Here is a 24,977-nt window from a genome sequence, read left to right as displayed (position 1 = left end):
CATCAGAAATATTTTCTTTGTTTTTTCTCATTGTGATGGATGATTAAGGGAATTTGGGCTTTGTTTTCCCTCCTATATATTTCTGTGAAACAGGAAGCCATGGCTGGATAATTCCATGTTCATAATCACCCTGGAGTGCTCAAAATTGTGAATATGAATGGGAATATACTTCAGAGACATTTTACTCATAAGAATTTCTAGGGGTGCCAATAATTGTGTCCAACGTGTATTTGAGAAAAACATTTATTTAAAAATTATATTTCCCCACATTTTAAATTCTTATTATCCAATAAAAGGTTAGATTTTTGTGTTTTAAAAAAAATAAAAGATCAAATGGATTAACGATGCAGATTAATTTTCACAGCCTCCTTTAATCATATTTACCAAAGGTGCTGATATTTTTGGCCATGACTGTGTATGTGTGTGTGTGTGTGTATATATATATATATATATATATATTATATTTTTCTTTAGTTTGGCTTGTACCAAAATAACTAAAGCTGAAAAAAAACTATATACAGACATATAAAAAAGAAAAATTTATATAAATGACAAAAAAAAAACATCACTACAATTTAAACGAAAATTACAATGAAAATAGAAACAAATAAAAATGAATCCATAATATTAATATAAACTATAATGGCATTTCAGTGATACTAAAATATCACTGGCTCAAAAATCATTCTGCATTTGCCATATTCAAACAGGTCGCATGCGTTTCATTTTGTGATAATGGCATATCATTGTTATTATTATTACATATGAATGATTTCAAAGCTTCAATGCACAAAAAATGTCTGTCTGTTCCTCATACAGAGTACTGAAGTCTAGAAAAACAGCACTTGAGTCATACCGATGACTGTTAGCATGCTTTTGTCTTTTTTGGACCATGACAGGTTCCTCAGAGCGAGTTTGAAACAACACGAGGGCAAGTAAATAATGCCAGACTTTTCATGACTGGGTGAGTTATTTGTTGAACTCGGTGGAGGAGGAGGATGGTGGCTGACTGACACACAGACGCTTCGGCTTCATGTTGGAATCAGTAGCAGTTTTCAGCTCGTAGCGTGTGAAGAGCGAACCGAAAACACTCGGCGTATGGGGGCAATGGCGTTATCTGATTGATGAGAAAGAGCAAAAGAAAATGAAATCAGATAAAGCGACTTTATGGTTTAGTGTGGTGAAGTGAGGCAGGTTTTGGCTTGTGCGGTGACTGTAGCATGTGACCCCTCATGCACTTACACACATTCATCTATGTTCAAAATATAATAGAAAAGATATTTTGCTTAAAGACAATAATGATTTCTATTTTAACATTTGTTTGTAATAAAGAAAACTAAATTCAATTTTAAATTAAATTCAGTACAGTAAACCTGTACTTTGAAATTTACTACTAAAAAGTTTTTAAATAATATATTATTATTCATCGTTTAAATGAATGAGAATATGCTTATTCAAAGCTGCAGTCTGTAAGTTTTGCCTCTTTGTCGCCATCTCTGTTTGAAAACCTGGGATTGCAGTTACTTGCGGAATTATCTTCTGTGCGTGGGGTTGTGAGTCGGCAGACTCGGCACGGCTCCAGCGCAGATGAATCTAATGTTTTGAGGAGAATATGTGGCTGTCAGTCACCGCACCGGTGTGGATATTTACTGTACTAGCCTACGTCTTGGAATATTTGACCCAAATAAGACTTTTCACTGTATATTGTCATCTGAACAAGTAATAAGTCTGCCACATTTGTTCTGACCAACTGAGGAAAAAAGCATTATAATAAATCGTGCTACCAATGGTGATTAAATCTAACGATCGGTTAGCTCATATCACATCAAACCGTGCAAAATATTATTTTTGTTATACTTTATTCTCAAATTATTAATGTTAACAACATCAGCATTGCGTGACTATGGGTATAGTGTGCATTAATGTGTAGATTTCAATTTGTAATTTCTAACTGTCATACCATTCGAATTTCATATTAAGAAATTCTTTTAACCCAAAAAGCAAATTATGCTCCCTTCAAACTGGTTTTCTTTAAAATACAAATCTTGTGCAATCCCAGGCTATCTGTAATCAGAAGCATATTTAAAACTGGAATATAACGGAATTTCATTCAAATGTGTTTCATAAACACACAATCCTTTCTGGATTACAATCCGCCATCAAAATGATAAATTTAATTATTCCAGCTGCTGTGAGAAAAGGCTAAACGATCCGTCACCTGCAGGATCCTCACGTGCGATAGCCTACTAGCCGGGACATCTTCTTTATGTTTACAGACATGACGTAATGACGCAGCAGCATGCTCGAATATTGATTTTGGATCATTTTTAAGACAAGAAAGTTACGGAATGCAGCTTTAACATGAAAAAAGTAATTTTTACGCAGGTGTTTTACCTGCATTTTGAATTTTGTAATTATTATTTCATATTTTATTTTGGGGTCATATATGATCTGAACATTTCATATTTTCATAAAATTAACTCAATGTCTGTAAACAGATATTACATAAATTCATATTATATGTATACTATATGTATACTGTGTAAAAGATTTTATTATTCATAATGCACATTTTAGTCTTTTAACTGGTTTATCTTGTATATTGTGTTTCAGTTTTATTCTGCAAATATAAATAGAAAATATTTAGCATAAAGAGAAATTTTGCATAAGGTTAATGATTCCCATTTTTAAAGTCATTAAGGCATTTTTTTAAAAGTTAATATTCCCACATCACCCTTCCCTAATCTCATGATCCCTGTCCAGACACCTTTTTGTTTGTAATTTTTTAAATTAAATTCAGTATAACTACATATGTGCACATTGATGTGATGTTAAAGTAAGTTAATTGCTCTAACTTTAAATAAACAAACAAAACAGACCCTAAAATATAAAGATTCCAAATAGAACTAAATAGATTTTCCATTTTCCAACTGTTTCTGTTAGGAGAAACATTCTAATATGTACAAAGAGCTTTAGTTCTGAAGCATCCATAATCTGATGCTTCTTTATGTTGACGAGAAGATTAACTATGAACTGTGTGTTTTCCCGAGGTTTGAGTTATCAGGATGACTGCTGTCCCGGGGGAAAAGGGAGACTTGCTGGCAGCACCAAGAGCTTCTCCTTTGTGTTTGTGGATGAGCCGTCCTTAGGTTTCATACACACTGATCTGCTTACCACAGTCATGAGATCTGACCCTTCTGCAAACAAACCAAAGCTGTTTTACTTTCAATTTAATTCAAAGACTGAGTTAGCAAATCAATGACATCATATTGTGGACATATACACTACATATAAAGTATGTTTATACATTTTTCTAATAATAAAAAAAAGTGTATGTATGTATGTATGTATGTATGCACATATATATAATGTTTTATATATTATATATTTTTCAATATTTTAGAGCTGAGCGAATAAAAACAAAAAAAAAGTGTATTTTAAAGTCTGAAAGTCTGAGTTTGCATATGAATGTCCAGGCCTGAAATAATTATAATGTACTAAGATTAGACTTGTAGTACTTTTAGTACTTAGATATTTTTATTTATTTATTTTTTAACAGAAATATAACTTTTTTTTAGTTTGTAGGTGAATAAAAAAACTGTTGATCATAATTACTGGACAAGTTTAAAATATTTAATAAAACTTGCACACACAATTATTAGCAGAGATATTTTAAATATTTATCATATGTATAATATTGTATTATATAATATATTATATATACATGTTTAATATATGTATGCATATAATAAACATTTTTATATAATAAAAAATAGACACTATACACAAAATATATGTATATATGTTTTAAATGATAATTAAATAAATATATATAATTTTTTTTTTTTTTTTTTTTTTTTTTTTTTTTTACACAAATATTTTAGAGATGAGTAAGAAAAATATTTTGTTTTAATCCATTAATTGTAATAGTTATTCATAATTTTGTCTTTGTTCATGGTGTAATTAGCTTTTGTGTTCATGGTTCAGTATCTTTGTGGAGTTAGTTGTGTATCAGAATGGGAATAAATAAGCTCTTGGTATTGGTGTCGGGTCGAAGCATCTGTCCGGGTTTCCTGGCCAGCACAAGCTTTAGATGCATTAGAAGAGTTTGGATTACAGAGACCAGGGCACCACCATGACACTAATACCCAGGAATACCCTTTAGTCACCAACACGCTCCTAACCGACCCGAGAGAGATACGCGGACTGAGAACCAAAACTACATTTTTACTGTTATGTTTTCATCATGATATAATGGCTGTGTTTGTCTCTGTGGCTCTCAGGTCTGTGTGGGAGTCCAGGCTGGTGAATGTAGGTCTCTCAGGGCCGGTCGGTCGGGTCAGAGTAGGCTTACGGCTGTAATCCCCCCCAGCAGACGTCCATATCAGGAGCGGCAGGAGGAGGTGTGGCACTCGTCTAGACGGCTCGCAGACGCTTCCCCTCCCCCAGAGACCTGCTGTTCCTGGCACACAACCGGCCCACGGGGCATTCGAGGTAGACTGAGGGAATTTTCTCACACAAGCTCATTCACATAGTCTATGAAGCCTCATTAAATATTAAAACATGACACAGATGGAAATAAAATGGGTCATTAGTTCTGCATGAACCACTTTTGACCAATGCATTTCCATGACTTTTACAGTTGATCATGATTACTAGACTGAGTATATCTATATATTAAATAATTTAGCATAAGAAAAAATAGACATACACTATACACATGACGTATGTTTATATTTTTTAATAAAAATAAATACTGAATATATCTTTACAAATATTTTAGAGCTGAGCATAAAAATATTTTAAGTCATTAATTGTAATAGTTTAGTTCATTATTTTGTCTGTTTACGGTGTAATGAATAGAGAAATTTCTAGAAGATTTCTATATCTCTGCTAAAATGTTTAATTTGTGGGTGACAAAGACTAGAAACAAAATGACACTAAGATAAATAAAACTCCTGAACAGTTAGACTTACAATAACCAGTGGATTCGCGAAACAAACACAAATTTAGAGATGTATTCTGTATTTTTTGTTTTATTTTGGCATTTCTTTGTTTGCATTTATATTAAGCAAAGTGCATCTCTTTTTCTCATCAACACATTGCACAATACATAAATAACAATGCATATAAAACTTCGTATTTACAGGTAATAATATATTTATATTTAACATAAAATACATTTTAGCTTTTATTTCACTTAATTAAATCTTAGTCATTTATTAAACAAGTCCACGTCAGCTTCCGTTTTCCATTTCTCTCGTAAAACATCCGGAGAACTTCTGGCGAAAAACAAAACAGAAAAACAACACAGTCCATAAAAGGTAAGGGCTAGTCTGTCTCCATGAAGGAATGAGGGGTGTGGTGAGGGGGTGGGGCTCGCTGTTATCGGTTATTGAATATGACCTCCAGCCAGCAGGGGCAGCTGCTGATGAACTGCCTGGTGTAGCACTGCCCCCAGCCCTTCACGAAACTGATCTGCACGGTGAAGCCCGTCCGCGGCTGCTGGCTGAACTCGTGGTCGTTGGGCCGCTGTAGGCTTCCCGCCTTCTCGAAGTCGAAGGCCTTGATGGAAAAGCCGGGGAATACTTTATGCACCAGCAGCGTACGCGAGTCGGGGTTGTCCAGTGTGGCTGACTTGATGAATATGGGGTAGCAACTCTGGTTATACACCCACACACCGTCGGGTTCGCGGCTCAGCTGGATGCCGTAGCCGATCTTGGCCCGAACCATTTGCACCAGTTGACTCTTGTTGTCGGAGGCGAGCTGGCCCAAGCAAAAGCCCGTGCCCTGAGGTAGGTCATAAAAGATGTCCAGAGATGGCTCCTGGACGGAGTAGAGGCGCCCAACGCGGGTCTTTTCCTCCCAGTACGCCACAACACACCAGTGAGGCTGTTCTCCATGCTCCTGAAGAGCCAGGGAATCTACAGAGAGACAAGACAGATGTGGTTATTCATTATGCCAGTTTAACTTCAAGTGAACTTCATTGAATCCCTGCTGGAAAAGCAAGGAAATGCCAAATTAACATGGTCAAACTAGTACTCAATGGCGGGTATGCCAACTGATTAACCATCTAACCTAGATTATGACCAACTTGGACCAGTAAGAACCATCAGAAATTGGCTTTACTAGAGTTTCCAACAGCGTAAAAGTGAACAAAGAGTGGATTGAGGAAGGAAAGAGAGAGCCAATTATTCATTATATCATCAAGTGAACTTCAATTAATCATGCTGGAAAAACTAGATCAAGGTGGTTAAACTGGCACTTGCTGATCTAAGATGGTTTCACAAGCTCTTCCAGCCTGACCAAGATGGTCTAGCAAGCCAAAACAAAGACCACCAATGGGTAGACCAACTGATTAACCATCTAGAATAGACTATAGCAAACTTGGACCAGTAAGAACCATCAGAAATTGGCTTTACTAAAGTTTCCAACAGAGTAAAAGTGAGCGAAGTGTTGAAAGAGAGAGAGCCAATTATTAATTATGCCAATTTAACCTCATTAAGTGAACTTCACTGAATCCCTGCTGGAAAATCTAAAAGATGCCAGAACAGGGTGATCAAACTAGTACTTGCTGGTCCAAGGAGGTCTTCAAGCCTGACCAAGATGGTCTACCAACTGATTAACCATCTAGACTAGATTATGACCAACTTGGACCAGCAAGAACCACCAGATATTGGCTTCACTGGACTTTCCAACAAGAACCAAATATTATTTATGACAATTTAACTTCATCACTAAATCCCTGCTGGAAAAACCAGTAGATACTAGATCAAGGTGGCCAAATTAGTAATTGCTGATCCAAGGTGGTCTACAAGCTCTTCCAGCCTGACCAAGATGGTCTATTGGGCTAAAACCAAAACCACCAATAGTTTGTGACCAACTTGGACCAGTAAGACCCATCAGAAACTGGCTTTACTAGAGTTTCCAAAAGTGAACAAAGTGTTGTTGAGGATGGAAGGAGAGAGCTGAGGAGATAAACTGACTAGATTAGATGGGAACACTAGCACAAATAGGTAAACACACACACACTTTCACACCAGCGCATGCCTTCTGTCCAGGAAAACCATCCTGAGCTCTGCCAAACATATCTTGCATCCTTAATTTCAGCGTTCACGAGAGGCAGCGACGGAATGTGAGGAATCTGCCGCCCCGCACAGAGCAGCGCCACTGGCCTCCAGCGCTTGTTTACATTAGCAGTACTGCTTATCATTCGTCTCTGTTCCGTACGCCAACCCGAACAATGTTCTGACGTCAGTGCAACAATAAATCTGCAATTGTGCTCGCCTCCGCCAACTAACGGCAGTTTTGACAGCGATAGGAGAGCAATCCGCTGTCAACGCCCATTCTGAGCTTGGTGATGTAACAATATAGAAGACACACCAAATATATAATAATAATGCAATGAACTATATGCAACTTAGCTCCGCCTACAGGAAATAACATTGGTTCACATCTTGCTCTGAATATTAAACACAAAGCTTTCATGCTTTCAGTGAAAAAAAAAATGTATCTGACGTCCGGTTAATATACAATATTAAAGTTAAGCAGTTCTTTAGTCATCTGGGCTCTTTGTTTGTCCACAGTAAGGACAGTCTCTCTTTAATCGCAGATCGGGTGAGTAGGCCGTAATTTAGCAGTATAGTTAATTACGCACCAGCCCAGACTAAGTTGATGACTAGAGTAGGTAGAGCCATCATTACAACCTTTACAAACATGCTTGTTTGGATGGGTTACCATAGTAATACCATTATATGCTTTGAAGAGCTTAAAGTGCCATTTAAGTAGCATTGTATGTGAATACAATAATCAAACTGTATCAAGGTATATATTAAAATAACACCGTATTACTGAATCATAAAAGATAACACCGAGTAAATACTTTAAATATACTGTGGAAGTACCGTACCATGGTACAGTGATGTGTCAGAATGATTTCTAAAGGATCACGTGACACTGAAGACGGGAGTAATGATGCTGAAAATTCAGCTTATCATCACAAACATAAATTACATTTTAAAATATATTCAAATTGTTCACAGTTATTTTAAATTGTAAAATGTTTTAAATTTTTTACTGTTTTTTTTTAATTAAAAAATACAGTCTTGGTGTGCATAAAAGTCTTTGTGAATGACAAATTGTCATTCAGATGAGCATCAATGTAAAAACCACAGCAATACCATTCCAATACCATGGTCTATATATCAATATTTAACAGTATTACCATCATTGAAGCATAGTACAGAACAGCGTCAATTTCCTGTTTACTATTATACGGAGGCGGCTCATTATATAGAGGAGTCTTTATACTGACACACAACTAGCTGTTTAATGTTTAGTGTGTGTGTGTGTGTGTGTGGTTGCTATGTGCCAGACTGATGCTATTTCAGTCTTAATAGTTGACTAGTCTCTCTGACGACACCGTGAACAGCAAGCAAACCTGAGTAACACACACACACACACGCGCAGACAAATCATACATCAAACAGACCTCTGTGTGTGTGTGTGTGTGTTCGGACGACACAGTGTTTATTCAACTAGAGCCACAACTGCACAGGTACTTGAGTGTGAACGGATTTGTGCGTATAGGTTATGTATTTACTGCTGTGTGTGTGTGGCGTCTCGGTGTCGGTCAGTTGGATGACCATAGTGTCACCCCGAATGACATGGTGACAGCCAGACGCAGAGAGTGTCCTGAAATAGAGCGTGCAACATGACACACACACACACACACACACACACGTCTTCTACAGCCTCAAGCCTTCAGTTGACATCCTGAAGTCCAAACGCTCTCAACTAGAGCTCAATGAGCTCGTTACTGCACAGAAACTCAAGGGTCTTCATGACAAACTGCCAAAAAAAGACTAAATAATAATATTGATTTTAGCCATTAACATTAATATATTTAAGAATATCAAGAGATTTTTAAATGAAAGTTTTAATTTTATACAGTACAGCATTCTATTTGGAAAAAAGCAGTCCTACTGTAAATTATTTGTATTTTCATTTTATTATAATGTATTACAGTATACTACATTTTATGAATTCAATTGAATAGACAGGCTGTTTAATGATTAAAAATTGAATTAAACAATTAAAACAGAATCCAGAAAAATGAAAACAAAGCATGAAATTTATAAACAAACAAATAAACAAAACAGAATTTGAGAAAAAAAATGAAATGGTATCCAGAAAAACTACAACAGAAAACTTGCGCTCGAATACCACACACACACACACACAGTGGCGTTTTTGGCATAAGTCAGGCAAAGTTTTTCCATTGAAGGAGACTCAGCTTTTTAAACTTTGTACATCACACGAACAAAAAACCAGCAGAACATCTAATGGAATCACACACACACACACACAGACAAGTCACTCAGCCGTCTAGAGAAGTTAATGATTATTTCTGTCTGTCTCCACACACACAAACACACACATACAGGAGGGAAGTCGGTGTTTTTATTGATCGTCTCTCGTCTGGCTCAGGTTCACGGGAGGCGACGGCTTCTTTTACGACCAGCTGGCGCTCTTATCCGCTAACGGCGTGCGGACGTGAATCCAGCGAGCTGCCATGAGGTCAGGGGTCAGAGGTCAGGGGCCTAAACCTAAACCAATGATGACGGCAGCACACAATGACATTCAACATGGGTGATGTGAAGTCTTCAGATGCCAATAACACAAGTATGCACAAACAGAGAAGCAAATTATTTGAGAAAAAAAAAAAAAAAAAATCAAATTGCAACTTTTATGTTTTTTTTCAGGTTTGCTGTGTTTCTCTGTATGGCCGTACAATTTTGTGATTACATATCAATATAATAATTATATTTTTAATATTCAACAAAATAGGAAACATTATGATAGTAATATTTCACTATAAAATAAAAATATTTAAATAATAATAATAATAATTTTTATTATTGTTTTTATGATTCTTATTACTAAATAAAAACGTTAAACAAAATAGGAAACATTACGATTGTAAAATTTAACTGTAAAACAAAAAATACTGTTACTGCCATTATTATTACTAAATGAAAAATATTAAAATAAGTATCACAATTGTAATATTTCACTGTAAACTGAAAAATGTTGTATTTAAGACAAAAAATATTTATTATGATTATTACTACTACTACATAAATTGAACAAAATAAAAAACATTACTATTGTAACATTTGACTGTAAAATAAAAAAGTAATATTTAAGAATAACATTAATCATATTTTAAGAAAATTATTTTAAAATTGTTATTGTGATTATTATTACTAAACTTAAAATAAGAAACATTATTATAACATTTCACTGTAAAATAGAAAAATGAGTATTTTACAAATAATAATAATTTTATTTTACAGTACAACTGCAGAAGTACAATACTAATATTTAACATGTATTTACTAAGATTCAATCTTGCAGCTTTACAGCTAGCTATAGAAGAAAAACGTCCACAGCACAGCGCCTCTTCTGGTAATCATCTGAACTACAAACAAGGGTTTGCATAGATAGAAGCGCCAGCGCTAGAGTTCGTGTGCAGACGAAATGATTGCACATAACTGGCAGACGTTTGGGATTCATCATGCAAATACCAACTAAACAAACAAACCCGGAGGCAACTTCTCTGATGTGTGTGTCAGTTACAGCTCTATAAATATGATCTTTTTCCTCGGGCGTCGCTATCATAACAACAATCTCACACGCGCTCCACCGAGACACACGCAGACGGACCAATGGATGGACAGAGGGACAGAAATGTTTGGCAACTTCTTTGTTTGGAAGTCAATAAAGGAAACTGGCAATTAGACCGAGAGCCATTACATAACACACACACACACACACACACACAGAGTCAGGAAAACCTGCAACGCACAGGAAATACTTCACGTCGTCCTCCATTGTGCTCTAATACGTGGATCAGACGGCTGGGATTTTACGACGCTCAGGTTGTATACTGTACGCTCGCCGTGGGAGTGTCAGGCCAAAGGAAACCGTTTATGATATCGTGTTGATTATGAGGTCAAAGGTCAGCAGTTTAACTCTCTCCACCAATAAAAAGCCACGGCGGTCTCGCCTAAATCTGGTGTCACCACTGGTTTTATGAGTGTTGATATGGTGATCATCGGAATAACTAGCACCATTGTTCTGAATTCAGGATGTTAACAATCGCTGTGGGAACCAAATATGTGTGTGTGTGTATGTATGTGTGTGTGTGTGTGTGCGCACACACACACATACCCAAAACGTTTCACCAGGAGTTTTCAATCTTTTAGATTCCACAGATCCCTAATATGATCAAGTGTTATTTGAAAGATATTTAGTTTCTATTAAGCTACATTATTATGTTGTTTTTCTAGTCTGTATACTACTATGCAGTATTTATTTATTTATTATAATCAGATTTTTATTTAATTATTTTATTGATATTTTATTCAAATATTTTTTCGAAAAAGTAATTTACACTTATTTTAATCAGTTTATTATTTATTTAAATATTTTAGTTTATTCTTTATAATAATCAAAAACATTTCCCTGATTTTTATTTATTAAACAATTATTTATATATTTTATTATAATTGTTATTTTAACCAAATTTTATTTATTGTATTCTATTTTATTTCTTTATTTTAATCCATTTTTATTCATTTTATTCTAATATTTATTTATTTTAATCAACTTTTATTTGCTTTTTTCTCTCAAATAACTTATTTTGGTCAATTATTTAAAGCCTAATTTCATTTATTTTTCTATTTAGTTTTTATCTTATTCTATGTTTTATTTAATGTCTTTTATTTTAGTCTAATTTTCATTTATTTACTTTTTCCATATATATTTTTTAATCATTTTAATTTACTTTATTCCATTTTTATTTATTTCTTCTTATTTATTTAAAAAGGTATTATTTAATTATTTTAACACTTTAATTATAAACTTTTCCCCGTCCCCACCAGCACTCCCTTCCAGACCCAGGTCTAGACAACCAGTCGAGCCTGTTGAGTGGAGACGCCCAATTTTTTTAATTCTCCTTTAGACGGTAAATAATAATAGTGTGATGTTCAATTGTTCATTGCGATCAAGCAGCCAGTCAGACCGGAGACAGCGAAAGACTTTCTGAATGAACGGATCACGTGTGCGTGAGAAAACATGCCGTCTGTCTGTGTGTTTAGTTAAGCGATTAGATTGCGGTTTAAGAAAATATTTGCATAAATAGGTGTCTGGATCCTACTGACTTTCTTCTGCTATGTTCCTCTTCTAGCTTGATGGCAGAGGAAGTGGCCGGTAACGAGCGAAAAGCACAACAAAGCGTTCACAGTTCAAAACGTGTCGTCAAACTAAGTTGTTCTGGACGTTCAACTAGCAGCTTTTGTGTCATTTTCTCGTAATGTTTTCTTTCCGCTCGGCGGAGGCGCCCGGGAGGCCCTACCCAAGACTCTAGGCTTTTTCCTCCGAGGCATGATGTCATTTCCTGTGCTGCCCTTTCCTCCTTGGCTAGCCCAAACAACCCTGGAACGAGGCACGAGGTTACCACGGTAACAACGTTTAGGCCCCTTAAGGGGGGGATTACGGTCGCCGAGGGCCCTACAGACATTCGCGGGACGTTTAGAAAGACCTGATTATAGATCAGTGGAAACAGCTTAACTGGGTGAGATTCTTCCAAAATCAAGTCATTTCTCCACATCCAAAGCACAGATATTTCATATACAAGTTAAAATGAGGTTCAATTGATCTGATGCAATAAAGTTTGCACTCAACTTTATCTGTTTGAAAAACAAGCAAAAAAAACTCAAGAATAGAAGTCAACCAAAGTGCATGTGAAAATATGAAGTGTTTTAGTTTTCAACTAAAATGAGAAATGTTGCCTTGGCAACTATCTGACATAAAAAAGGGTTAAATTGAAGTACTAAAATTACTTAAAAAAATATTACAAAACAAAAACTAAGAAAAAATGTCAAAAGCACATACTAAAATGACTAATAATGTAAACCTAAATTAGAACTTAAAATAAGTTTGTTAAAGTATTAAAAAAGAAATAACAAATATCACAATTCCAAAAAAACTAAAGAAAAATAATTACAAAAGCACAAAATTACTAAAAAAAAAAAAAAAAATCACATTAATTTACAAGTGGTTAAATTTAAAATAAATTGAAAACATTAACTTAAAAAAATGGCTTGGTCAATATAGATTATATTATATATATGTAGTATTATTAAAATAAAATATAAACAAATATATATATAAAAAAACAGAAATGTAAGCCAACAGAAAACGCTTTAAAATAAGGTCTTATTAGTTAACTTCATTATTTACCATAATTTTAAATATTTTTATTAACTAACATTACCAAAGATGAATAAATGCTGTAATACACACACACACACACACACACATATATATATACACACATACCTGTATAGCTCACTGTTAACTAATGCATTACCTAAATTAAACCTTATTGTAAAAAAAACCTTTATCTGTCTGTCAGCACAGGAAGTCTGTCTGTCATATTAAGGTTAACTCTTAATTCAGACTAACCAGGACAAACAGTGCTCAGACTCTCATCCAATAATCCCAAACACACACACTCAAATACAACATCTAAGTTCAAGCATGTTACGTAGTGTCTCTCTGCCGTCTCATCGCAGTGAGTGAATTAGGAGGTCAGAGACGCTTTCATTGGGAGTGTGTTTCCTGTGTGCCCGACTTTTCTTCCTCTGCCTCAAACCTTTTCTCCTCCCGAATCATCTCTCTGAGCTCCATTCACTCGTTTCAGCAGGAAAAACACACCTCTGAACGAAAGCAGGACGCAAACGCAGTCAGAAATGTAAATGGAGTCGGGAGGAGGCGTTTGTCCGGGACTATCTTTCATCCCACACACACACAAACAAGAAACATAAAACAAATGCCGGTGGAGGCCAGGGAAAGGGAGCAGCACACACACACACACACACACACACAGAATGCAGTACTTTAACATGTGTTTATGTAAAGCTTCCATCATTTAGCCGTTCTTATCTGAAAACCCATCTAAAGACCCTTCACACACACACACACTCGTTCACTCCGCCCAGCGCTGAATTAAACACCATCATAAAAACTCTTTAAAGTCGCTGTAATGAGAACCATCTGTACGCAGGAACCCGGCCTAGACCAAACGAATCCCTCTCTCGCTCTCTCAGGGTCTCTCGTAAACACAATCGCCGCTGTTTGTGTGCGTTCAGAGCTCAGGACGGGACGAGCGACCAGGTTTGGTCTACTAAAGGACAACAAACACATACGATTTACCCCTGTTTACAGTGCAAAGTCAACATGAAACCAGTGATGTATTGCCAACTAAAATTAAACTATAAAAAATGTTTTCGTTAATTGAAATAAAGCTGAAATGAAATATAAATATTTGTAAAAAACTGAAATAAAAATGAGAAATGTTGCCTTGGCTGCTAACTGAAATAAGTTAACATGAAATTAGTGATGTTTTTGTTAACTTAAGAATTAAAAATTGGTTTAGTTATTGAAATAAAGTCAAAATAAAATATAAATACTAGAATATAATATTAGAAATGTTGTCTTGGCTATTTACTAAGATAAAATAAGTACTAAAATGACTAAAGCTAAAATATATATATATATATATATATATATATATATATATATATATATATATATATATACTACAAAAAAAAAACATGCATTAATAAAAATGACAAAAGCAAAAAATTTAAATGAGAAATGTTGGCTATTGATTGAAATAAAATAAGTTGAATATTAAAATTAAAAAATAAATATTTAATTAAATATACAAAAAAACACTAGCAAAAATGACAAAAGCAAAATATATATAAAAAAATACATTAAGAAAAATGACAAAATTACAATGCGAAATGTTGCCTTGGCAATTAAATGAAATAAAACATTACAAAAATGTATAAAAAATGAACAATTAAAAAAGGCACATAACTAAATCTTAAACTAAAATAAAAAAAAATGTATTATAAAAATAAATGCTAATTCAAAATAATATTAAATAGAACACAAGTATTCATTTATTTATAATAGAATATAAATAATACAACGTTTCTGTACTATGTGTTTCTGATCAAACAGATTTGATTGATTTAATTTGGTAAAAAATGCCTACATAGCTAGTTGTCTATTAGTTAACATCATCCAATAGACTGCATGGCCTTGCAGACATCAGTGGATCAGGAAAGTATTTTTAGATGCACAGGGAGTTACAACATTTTGAAGAAAGATTACAAAGACAAATACCTGTTCTTTGGAATAATGTGCATGATAAGATCAGGAATGTGCATGAAGGAAGTAAACATGGTCCGTTTTGATTTCATGTTGACTTTAGCACTCGTTTGTGTGGTGTTTGCTAGTTTTAGAAGACGATATAAGAAACTCTGTCCAAACAAATCTTTCAACTCTCTCTCTTCCAGCTCCTCGGCTCCGTTTAGGATTCACCAAATCAGCACAAATGGGTTCAAAGACGGTCTTGAGCTCTTACCTGTGAACCCCATAGGGGCCGAATACGCCGTTCCTCCAGTTTCAGTGGAAGCAGGCACAGAACCTGGAGAATCTGCGGAGAAACAGAGTGACAGCTGTCAATCACAGGGTTACCAGCTCTTAGGATAAAAATACATTCTGGGTCGAATCGTTTGAAGCCAGCGGACGTTCATTTTCTGGCTCCTTCCACTTTTCTGTCATGCTAAATAAATAAAGTGTTTGTGAGGTTGAAGTCTGTGCCAAGAGAGCTAGCTGTGATTAGCGAGCAAGCAATACAGTGTTTAGCAGGATATACTCCATCCAGTCCAAAACAACGAGCTAGTCAGGAAATAGCAGCAGCCTTGAAAACGGTGTACAGTCAATTTTCTAATTGGCGTGCGAGTAGACAGGAAAAACACCCTGTCGCTCAAGCTTTCATGTTAACCCTTTAATAAACGGGGCTGGAATATTGTTTCCATATGTTCGGATCTAACATCAGTATCCTGGAGTTACTGTGATCAAACAACTGCAGGGGAAACTATGTCAGTCACAATGATCATTTATGTAAAGATAACCATAGATCTGCTTCAGAGCAGCTTAGCTAGCACATGGTTTATGCTAACAAAGATAAAAGAACAGGCATTCTCACAAGGTAGCACTCACACGTTTGACTTCTCATCAAATTAGCTTTACATGTTTTGGAGTTAAATAAGGATCATTTGCAAGTAAATAAATAATCCATTCAGTTCAATGTGTTTACATGAACTAGCGCATCTGGCTAAATGAAAACCACTCCAAAAGCAGTGATTTATGGCAAATATAATCATAAATCTGATTCAGTTTAGCGAACACATGGTTTATGCTAACAAAGAAGCCCAAAACGTTAGGTTTCTAAAGGAACAGGCTAATGCTAACTTGACGCACTTTTCCAAATCCCAAACTTGGGATTTTGAAAACACCTCAAAAGTTAGCATTAGCTTACTATCTTTAACAAGACTTCTCATCGAATTAGCTTTTGCTAAATTCGCTGACTGAATTTGTGGTCGAACATAGAAATTAGCCCATTTCGTTCAATGTCTTTACACGAACTAGCATGCTAGACACAATGAAACCGTTTCCCAAAACAGATCAAGAAATAAACAGCTACATAGTGTATATTTATGGTAAATATAATCATAAATCTGATTTATGCAGTTAGTTTAGTTAATACTTTTATGCTAACAAAGTTAAGAAGTGAGAAACTTTAGGTTTAAATTGCTAAAGTAACAGGATAATGCTAATTTGTGAGGTGCTTTTCAAATTCCCAAGTGTCTAACCCTAACCCTAACATGGGATTTTGCAAAGCTCTCCACAAGTTAGCATTAGCATTAGCCTGTATTACCATATTTAAAAAGACTGCTCAAATTAGCTTTGTTTAAATGTATTTGTGAAACATTTAGTGACTAAATGTAGGATTAAACATGAATCATTTTAATGCCTTTAGCGTCATGACAAGATTCTAACGTTGTAAATCCCGACATAAATACGATTAAAATAATAAAGTTCACAAATACATACACAAAGCATAGCGATATCTAATGTGTTTTCTGCAAGGGGTTCATGAATTAATGAAAAGCTAGTAACTAACTACATTTTAAATAAAAATTAAACACTTACTAAAAAGTTTCAATATTTGATTTGTTTACTTTCATGTTATGTTACCATTTAACAACATCACAAGATTTTGTGAATCGCTTCTCGAGGGCGATTTCCACTGACATCTAAGACATATCATTGATTTACCATGAGTTTTTGGACATGTTTAGATTAGATTAGATTCAACTTTATTGTCATTTATGCAGAGTACAAGTACAGAGCTAATGAAATGCAGTTAGCATCTAACCAGAAGTGCAAGAATATAGTGTTTTATATACATATAAGTGCAGAGTAAATGAAGATAAGATTTACAGAATGTACAGTGGAATTGCTATATACAATATTGCTATATACAGAATGTACCACAGTGACATTCTACCACGTGTGAGGATGATGAGTTTTTAAGTTTAGCATTAGATGGTATTTTCGAAAAATTAGCCAATTTGTGAGCATAAATTGTGAAATGGTGTCACTTTCGGAAGCAACCTTGGGAGTTGGACACATTCCCTGAGCTGTGGTCAGTCTAATGAGACACACGGTCAAACCTGAACCTGACCACAAAGAGAGAGAAAGTGAGCGAGGAAAAGATGTGGGATCAAGCAGCAGCTTCAAACAAGTTATGATTCATTTTCCAGGGAGCAAAAACTGCTTTGAAGCTGTCCGTCTTGGACCATTCGATCCATCACAAGCACAAGCTTCACTCAATATCTACACTGAAACCTTCAGAGATCCAAACGTCTTTAAGACTCAAATCAGACGAGTCTAGCGTGTAAACGGATCCCGTGATGTGGCTAAAATGACAACCACAATCCCCTCCGCACACAAAAGCATTTGCAAGTCAACCGAACCCTTCTAGAATTTAGCAAAGCTAACGACATTTCACTAGTTCTTGGCTAAACTTTGCTTTCTTTGTCATTATAAGTGTGAATGTTTGCGTCTGAGAGCTTAAAGTGATTGATATGCAAATGCACTTGCACCAACGGCTGTTTCATCTCACCTAGACATCAACAACGTGTGAATGTGACAGTCGCCCTAAACCATTGTCAAGCTGTCTCCCTCGCCCTGACGTCATCAATGAGACACAGTCACACTCTCGAACAAGCGATGAATAACTTCCTCCCAGCGTTCAGCGTCACTCTCTCTTTCAATCAGAGAAAATCGCCCGTCTTCTATTGTTCTCTGTCTCGCGTCCAAGAGGCGAACGCAGCTAATGGAAGTGTGTGTGTGTGTGTGTGTGTCCTCACAGGAAATGTCCTCCCCAAACTGGCTTTCCTGTCCTCCACCGCGGCGCCTTTTCTCGTTCACATTCTTGCTTTTTCTCTCGGTCGCTCCGAAACCCCAAACTGATTCATAAAAGAATGACTCCAAGATCGAGAGCCAATGTCAGTCAGCGTAGAGTCGTTCCCACACACACACACACACACGTAACTATAAACATTATCGGGGCTCAAAGAAAGGATTTGGAAACAGGCACTCGTCGAAGCTGGGCTGGATTGCTCAATGTGTAAGTGATACTGTTTAACAGAGCAGTTTTGGCTGGGATTGGGAAGGATCTTTACGGGGCGATCGGCAGGAAACCTCATCCAGGATGCTGCCAAACACAACACGCTTATCTGAAGCCAATATACAGGACATGCTCAAGAGCCATACGACATTATGGGTAGAGAGAACGTAAACGCTCAGAGGAAAGATGCAAAAAGACACTCCCAAAACCTCAGATTAATTCGGCAGATAAATCAGCTCTCTCAGCTTTTCCTTTATGTGATCCACGTCCTCGTCTTCTCCCCTCGCAATCATTCAAACCCCTTGCATCATTCGGACCAAACAACATCATAACGTCTATTACACAACGAATCATTACCATATTCATATACTGTGCTATTCATGCATTTGCTCCAAGTTCTAGCAATTAGCATCTTAGAGAAGTGATACTTAAGTATGGTAATGATTCAGTACTATGGTAGAAACACTAAAGTATGAATGAAATCATGCCACAAAATAATTACTATCTTCATATACCACATTATTACCATGGTACAACATAGCAAACTTACTAAGATTTACAAAACAGTATCATTACATATAGAAGTGTACTAAATGATTACCATATTCAAGCACCATAGTATATATGTGGTAAAAACATCATGGTATTACCAGAGTACATGTCCAAAACCTTCATTGCAAGCTATTTTTGAACTCAAACAAAACTTTTTTCCGCATCTGCTTAAATTTAAGATGAAACTTAAACATACCAAGTGGTTTAAGAAAATTGGTGGAATGATATTTAAATGGTGAGAATACCATGGTGTTAATTGCAAGCTATTTTCAAGTAAAATTTAACTTTTTGAAGACTCCACATCAAATTAATCTTAGGGATAGTATTTAAATGGCACAAAAATACCATGGTATTACCAGAGTAAATGTGGGAAAAAAACTTAATTGCAAGCAGTTTTCAATTCAAACTTTTTTTTTAAGATTCAAAATCTGTTTAAATATTCAGTTTTTAAGATGGTTTAAGAAAGGATAGTATTTAAATACTGAGAATACCATGGTATTACCATGGTATAAAAAAACAACTTCATTGCAAACAACTCAAGCCTTTTTTGAAAGACTCCACATCTGCTTAAATTCAAGAAGAAAGTTCAACTTACCAGGTGGTTTAAGAAAATCGGTGGGATATCTTGAGTACGGGGGTGGGGGGGATTCTGGAGGAGAAGAGAGAGAGGGAGAGAGAGGCTGTGAGTGGAGATGTGGGCTGATGATAAGGCCTGGCATTCTCTGGGAAAAGTGTTTGTGTAGTGCTGAGGGTTACAGGCAGGACAGCTCTGATAAACACACGGCTGCCTGGCGCCAGACTCCGCACACACACACACACACACACACACTGATCACTGCAAACTAACTTCACTGAACACTGGGGCCTCTGGCGGGTTTCACATGAACAACCACAGACTGGAGGTCCAGTCCAGCTGAAAACTCTGTTGCATTTATCCACATGGAAACACAACATTCATCACTGTATGAGAATAATAATTATAACCAGTAGCTCATACAAGACACTTATTTGATGAAACAGTTGGTTCAGCTAACTACCAAACAGACCACATATGAATGCAAGAATGTGCATTATTTGTCAAAAATATTTCTTGTATTTATCTTTATATATAGAGAGGTTATATGAGAAGATTTTTTTAATCTTAGAAGTTATTAATTTTCATAAATCATGTTTTTTGTTGTGTTATGTTTTTATTGTGTTGTGTTAGTTAGCTGTATTTTTAAGTTATTATTATTGAATCAAAACAACCCAACTGAAAAAACATGATTTTGGAACATTTTTTGAAACTTTAAGTTATGTTTTTGCAAAAGAACTCTTCTTATATAACAGAATAAAATTAAAATAATAAGAATACAATTCTTCTCATACAATTCTCAATTATGTTACTAAATATATATGATCTTTTTTCTCTATTTCATTCTATTCTGTTATGATCTTCTGCATATAAAAGCCAAAATGTTTAGTTGAAACCTTTTCTCTATTCTATATTATATTACTAAACACACACATACATCTATAAACATGCTGTGTTATTATAGTACTGCATAAGCACTATATGAAACATTTACAACAGCCAGAATAATTTTAGTTCAAATCCCCTGCATGCTTTTCTCCTCTATTCTATTCTGTTCCATTCGGAGCTGTAATTAAACGCCACTGTTATGTGAATGTTATTATAGTCCTATACGAGCACTTTATACTTGATCATCTGTACAGAAGAGCCAGAATAAGCCCCTATATGTATTTCACAAACTATAATAACGCGTATGTGAGAGAAAGATGCAGATTGATCACATTATTTCTGAAAACAGCTCTAGATCTGTGAGAGGAGAGACGGTCGTACCGAGCTCGCACAGTCTGCTCATATGATGCGGGTTGCAGCACACGAGGTCCGGGTTGATTTTCCCGTAAGATTCACAGCAAGAGAGTCTCTTTAATTCCGAGGAATGCCGGAGGTCCGGCCACCGGAACACCTTGTAGAGCAGCAGCGGCAGCGGGAACGACTGCTGACCCAGCCTGGCGTCCGCTTTGCCCGGCAGGAGGAGGCAAGGGCTCCGCGCTCCGCCGCGGGACTCCACCGCCTGCAGGAGCACCTCCAGCTGCTTCTCCTTGATCTTCTTCAGGACCGAGTACGTCAGCGCCTTCAGTTCGGCCTCGGTGCCGGGGTTAGGCTTACTGGCGCCAGGTTTCCCGAGGCAGCAGCCCGCGGCGCCGCCGGTGTCCGCGTCTCCGTCGCCCTCCGCGGGCGCACGGCTCCTCCAGAGTCGCCTGACGAGCCCCGATCGTTTGGTCCTGAACATGCGGGACGACAAGAGGGTTCCCCGGCTACAAAACGGCCATTTTGTCCGCAAGTCATGAAGATCCGGAGGTCCGAATCCACAGGCGCAGAGCAGACGGCGGAGAAACGGCGAGCAGGAGAAGCGGACGCGATCCGTTTCATACGCCAGACTTTAATATTTCACCTCACGGAATCCAAAAGGGAAAAGCTGAAACGACTGTCTGGGTTTTCTGGACACGGTCTCGGATCTGATGTCAGTGCGCAATCATCGGAACCGGTCCACGAGAAACGAGTCCGCGCGTAATCCACAGCGATCGCTCGGGTTGGGGATGATTAATCTGCCGTTTTCTTCGTTTGACATCAAATCTGCAGCTCGGATCGGACAGACAAAAGCCGTAAAATCCACATCAGAACCCGCTGAAGAAAACCTCTCACGACAATTCGCACGGTACGATAATACAACGCTCCAAATATCCACATATATCCGTCTCCAGAGCGCAGACGCGGGGAAGTTTCCGAGTCGATGAAGAACTGAAGGACTGAGAACGAGATGAAGATCAGACGCCTGTCTCTCTCTCTCTCTCTCTCTCTCTCTCGGTGTATGTGTGTGTGTGTGTGTGTCCGCGTCTCTCATTGGCGCGCCGGAGGTCATGTGATTGTCTAGACACCCTGTCGCTTTAAAAAAAAAAAAAAAAAAAAAAAAAAAAATAGAACAGGCAGGAAAAAGTGATTGTGTTGCGCAAATATAAAACAAAGTAACATGTACATCAGACTGACACATCGGACGCGGAGTTTATAAAGTTACAGTGTAACAGATGGAATTAGAGGCTGTTTGTGTTGTTGTGCTATGAAGAGAAACACTGGCGCCAGACGCGCAGGTAAATTCACATTAAGAATGAACCACACACACACACACACACACGCACACACATTCAAATGTTTATGATGCTGTCATGACATGAAATAAATTGTGAAATTTGAATACAAATATACTGAATTAACAAAAATAATACATATGCATAGATATAATATATGTGATATATATTTGACTTTGGAACAAAATAATAAATACAATTATTTTTGTAAATTGTTTTTATTTTATTACATTATTTGTCAAATTATTTACTATTATAACTGTATATTTTTATAATTATTTATCAACCATTATTATTATATATTCTAATAAAACGTATTACTTAAAATTCATTATTATATAATGTATTATCTAAATATACTAAAAAAAAATATAATACTTTATTAACTTGAATATTCTTGTTATACACAATACGTACTTTTTTGTAGTGTATATGATATTTAGATGTTGGAAAAATAGTTTAATTATTTTAATAATAATTATTATTATATTGGCAGTGTTTGTAAATGGGTGAACATGTTCCTTTCTGTATAAGAACACATGAACTGCTGCCGCCTATTGGTGAGAAATATTTCACAGTCAAAGTACACACACACACACACGCGCGCGCGGCTGAAAGAATCAGTAACGGTAATGAAAATCTTTTTTCTGAGTATGTGCAGGGTTTTGGTGCATCAGATGAGTCACGGTTCAGTCTCACAAACAGCTCGCCTGTCTGCTGTTCCTCTCAAACCCTGAACCGTTTCGCGGAGTTTTTGGGGAATAAAGGGGTCGCGACCTCAGATCAACGGCGTGCGCCGCATGACAGACGGGCTGCGTGCGCGCTCACAATGACTTTGCGTGCCTCCTTTCACGATGACGTCACGAAGGTGACGCGAACCTGCCACAGTTCAGAATAATAAATTAATGAATGAATGAATTAAATAAGTGAAATAAACAGCTTCACACTTCACGATCACATCATTCCATAACACACACACACACACACACACACACACACACACACACACACAGAGCGAGAGTTACTACAGGGGCACCAGAGAAGAAGATAATGATGCATGAAGATCTGCTGCTGTCACACATTCACGACTGTCTATCCATCTTTAATAATTACATTTGAAATATTTTATATCCTTTCTAATTACAGCTTTTTATTTATATTTTGATTATTTTATTAATCATTTTCTCATTTTAACAGAGTAATTTTTTTTATTTATTATCCTAAATTTATAAGTAAAAAATCATTATAAATTCTTTCAGTCCTTGATTTACTGTTATTTAAATAATTTATTTCCTTAATTTATCATGGATTCTTTTATCTATGCATGTATGCTTTTATTTTATACATTTATTTAATGTAATCAAAAAAAAAATGCCCTGTGTCAGGTATTTGTTAGTTTTGGCAACACTGACTGACCTGTGAGTGAATGACTTTCATGACTTTAGGCACAAAACAGCTGTTTATTTAACAAACATGGACTCACCTGATAGATCAGCAAGAAACTGCATGAAGCTCAGATGCAGATGAAGATATGACGGAGGACAGCTCAGCTCAATCTCTGCCTGCGGCTCTAATAAATGAGCAGATCTCACAGACGTCACTCCACTGGAGAAACCAGAAGCCGCTTCGTGTGGTTCATGGCCTGATATACTAATCAGTTATTCTTATAACTAAAAACACCTATGAAAGGCCTACATATACAGCATTATACAGTTTTGTGTAGATCCAGCATGTGTTCACATTGTGTCAAGTGGATTCGTCCTGCTGATGTGAATTTCAGAGAATTCCTGCGTCTCACACTGAAGCAGATCAATTGACTGCTAGAAACCCAAACAACAGATCACAGGAAGCTGACCCTATTGATGAGGTCAAAGGTCACGCTGTGAGAGAGAAACGAAAGCAGAATAGAAAATGCAGAGTATAAACGAACTGTCACGTCAACTCAAGTCAACATTATTTGTATAGCGCAAATTGTGTTAAAGCAGCTTTACATCGGCTTGATATAAAGCTGGGTGGCTTTATATCAGCTTTACAGTATATAGACTGGGAAATAGTTTGTGGAAATAGTGTCATTCTCCTCTGGCCAGACAAAATCAGCAGTTTAAATCTAGACTAAAGCAGAGTCAGATTGTGCAAAGGACTCATCTGGTTCCTGTGGTCTTGTCCCAATGGCCGTCTTGGAGACAGGGTCTTCACTGGGGATCAGTCTCTGGGGCTCATCTAGGTGTCCTGGCTGTAGAGGTCATCTCTAGGTGCTGATCCACCATCTGATCTGGATACAGTCTGGATCTGGGTGGCTACGGTGTCCTCGGAATAAGAAAGAAACAGACTAATATTAGCGTAGATGCCATTCTTCTAACAATGTAACAAGTACATCGGGTGTTTTGGGAAGTGTTCCCGGTTCCGGTTGACCTAATTAATGCAGCGTAACAATCCTTTAACAGATCTGAATTATAGAAATGCGATAGTGTATTATGTGTAAACCAGGTTAAAGAGATGGGTCTTTAATCTAGATTTAAACTGACAGTGTGTCTGCTTCCTGAACAGTGTTAGGTAGATTGTTCCAGAGTTTGGGCGCTAAATAGGAAAACGATCTCCCGCCCGCAGTTGATTTTGATATTCTAGATATTATCAAATGGCCAGAGTT

The 24,977-nt window shown here is 36.5% G+C and overlaps 1 protein-coding gene across 1 annotated transcript; it reads right to left on the bottom strand.

The window, feature by feature from the left end:
- Window positions 1-4,722: 4,722 nt before the first annotated feature.
- LOC306855912 (mothers against decapentaplegic homolog 7-like) lies at window positions 4,723-22,076 on the bottom strand. The gene is made up of 4 exons (XM_079394864.1): window positions 21,021-22,076; window positions 19,773-19,826; window positions 15,509-15,580; window positions 4,723-5,924 (listed from the first exon to the last, which is right to left on the bottom strand). Exons 1-4 carry the CDS (start codon window positions 21,475-21,477, stop codon window positions 5,386-5,388), a joined length of 1,122 nt encoding a protein of 373 aa, XP_079250990.1. The 5' UTR covers window positions 21,478-22,076; the 3' UTR covers window positions 4,723-5,385.
- Between the last annotated feature and the right edge of the window lie 2,901 nt (window positions 22,077-24,977).

Source organism: Barbus barbus, assembly GCF_936440315.1.
Source record: "Barbus barbus genome assembly, chromosome: 36".
NCBI classification, from domain to species: Eukaryota; Metazoa; Chordata; class Actinopteri; order Cypriniformes; family Cyprinidae; genus Barbus; species Barbus barbus.
The sequence above is the reverse complement of the archived record's forward strand: the minus strand, read 5'-3'. Positions and strand labels throughout refer to the sequence as shown.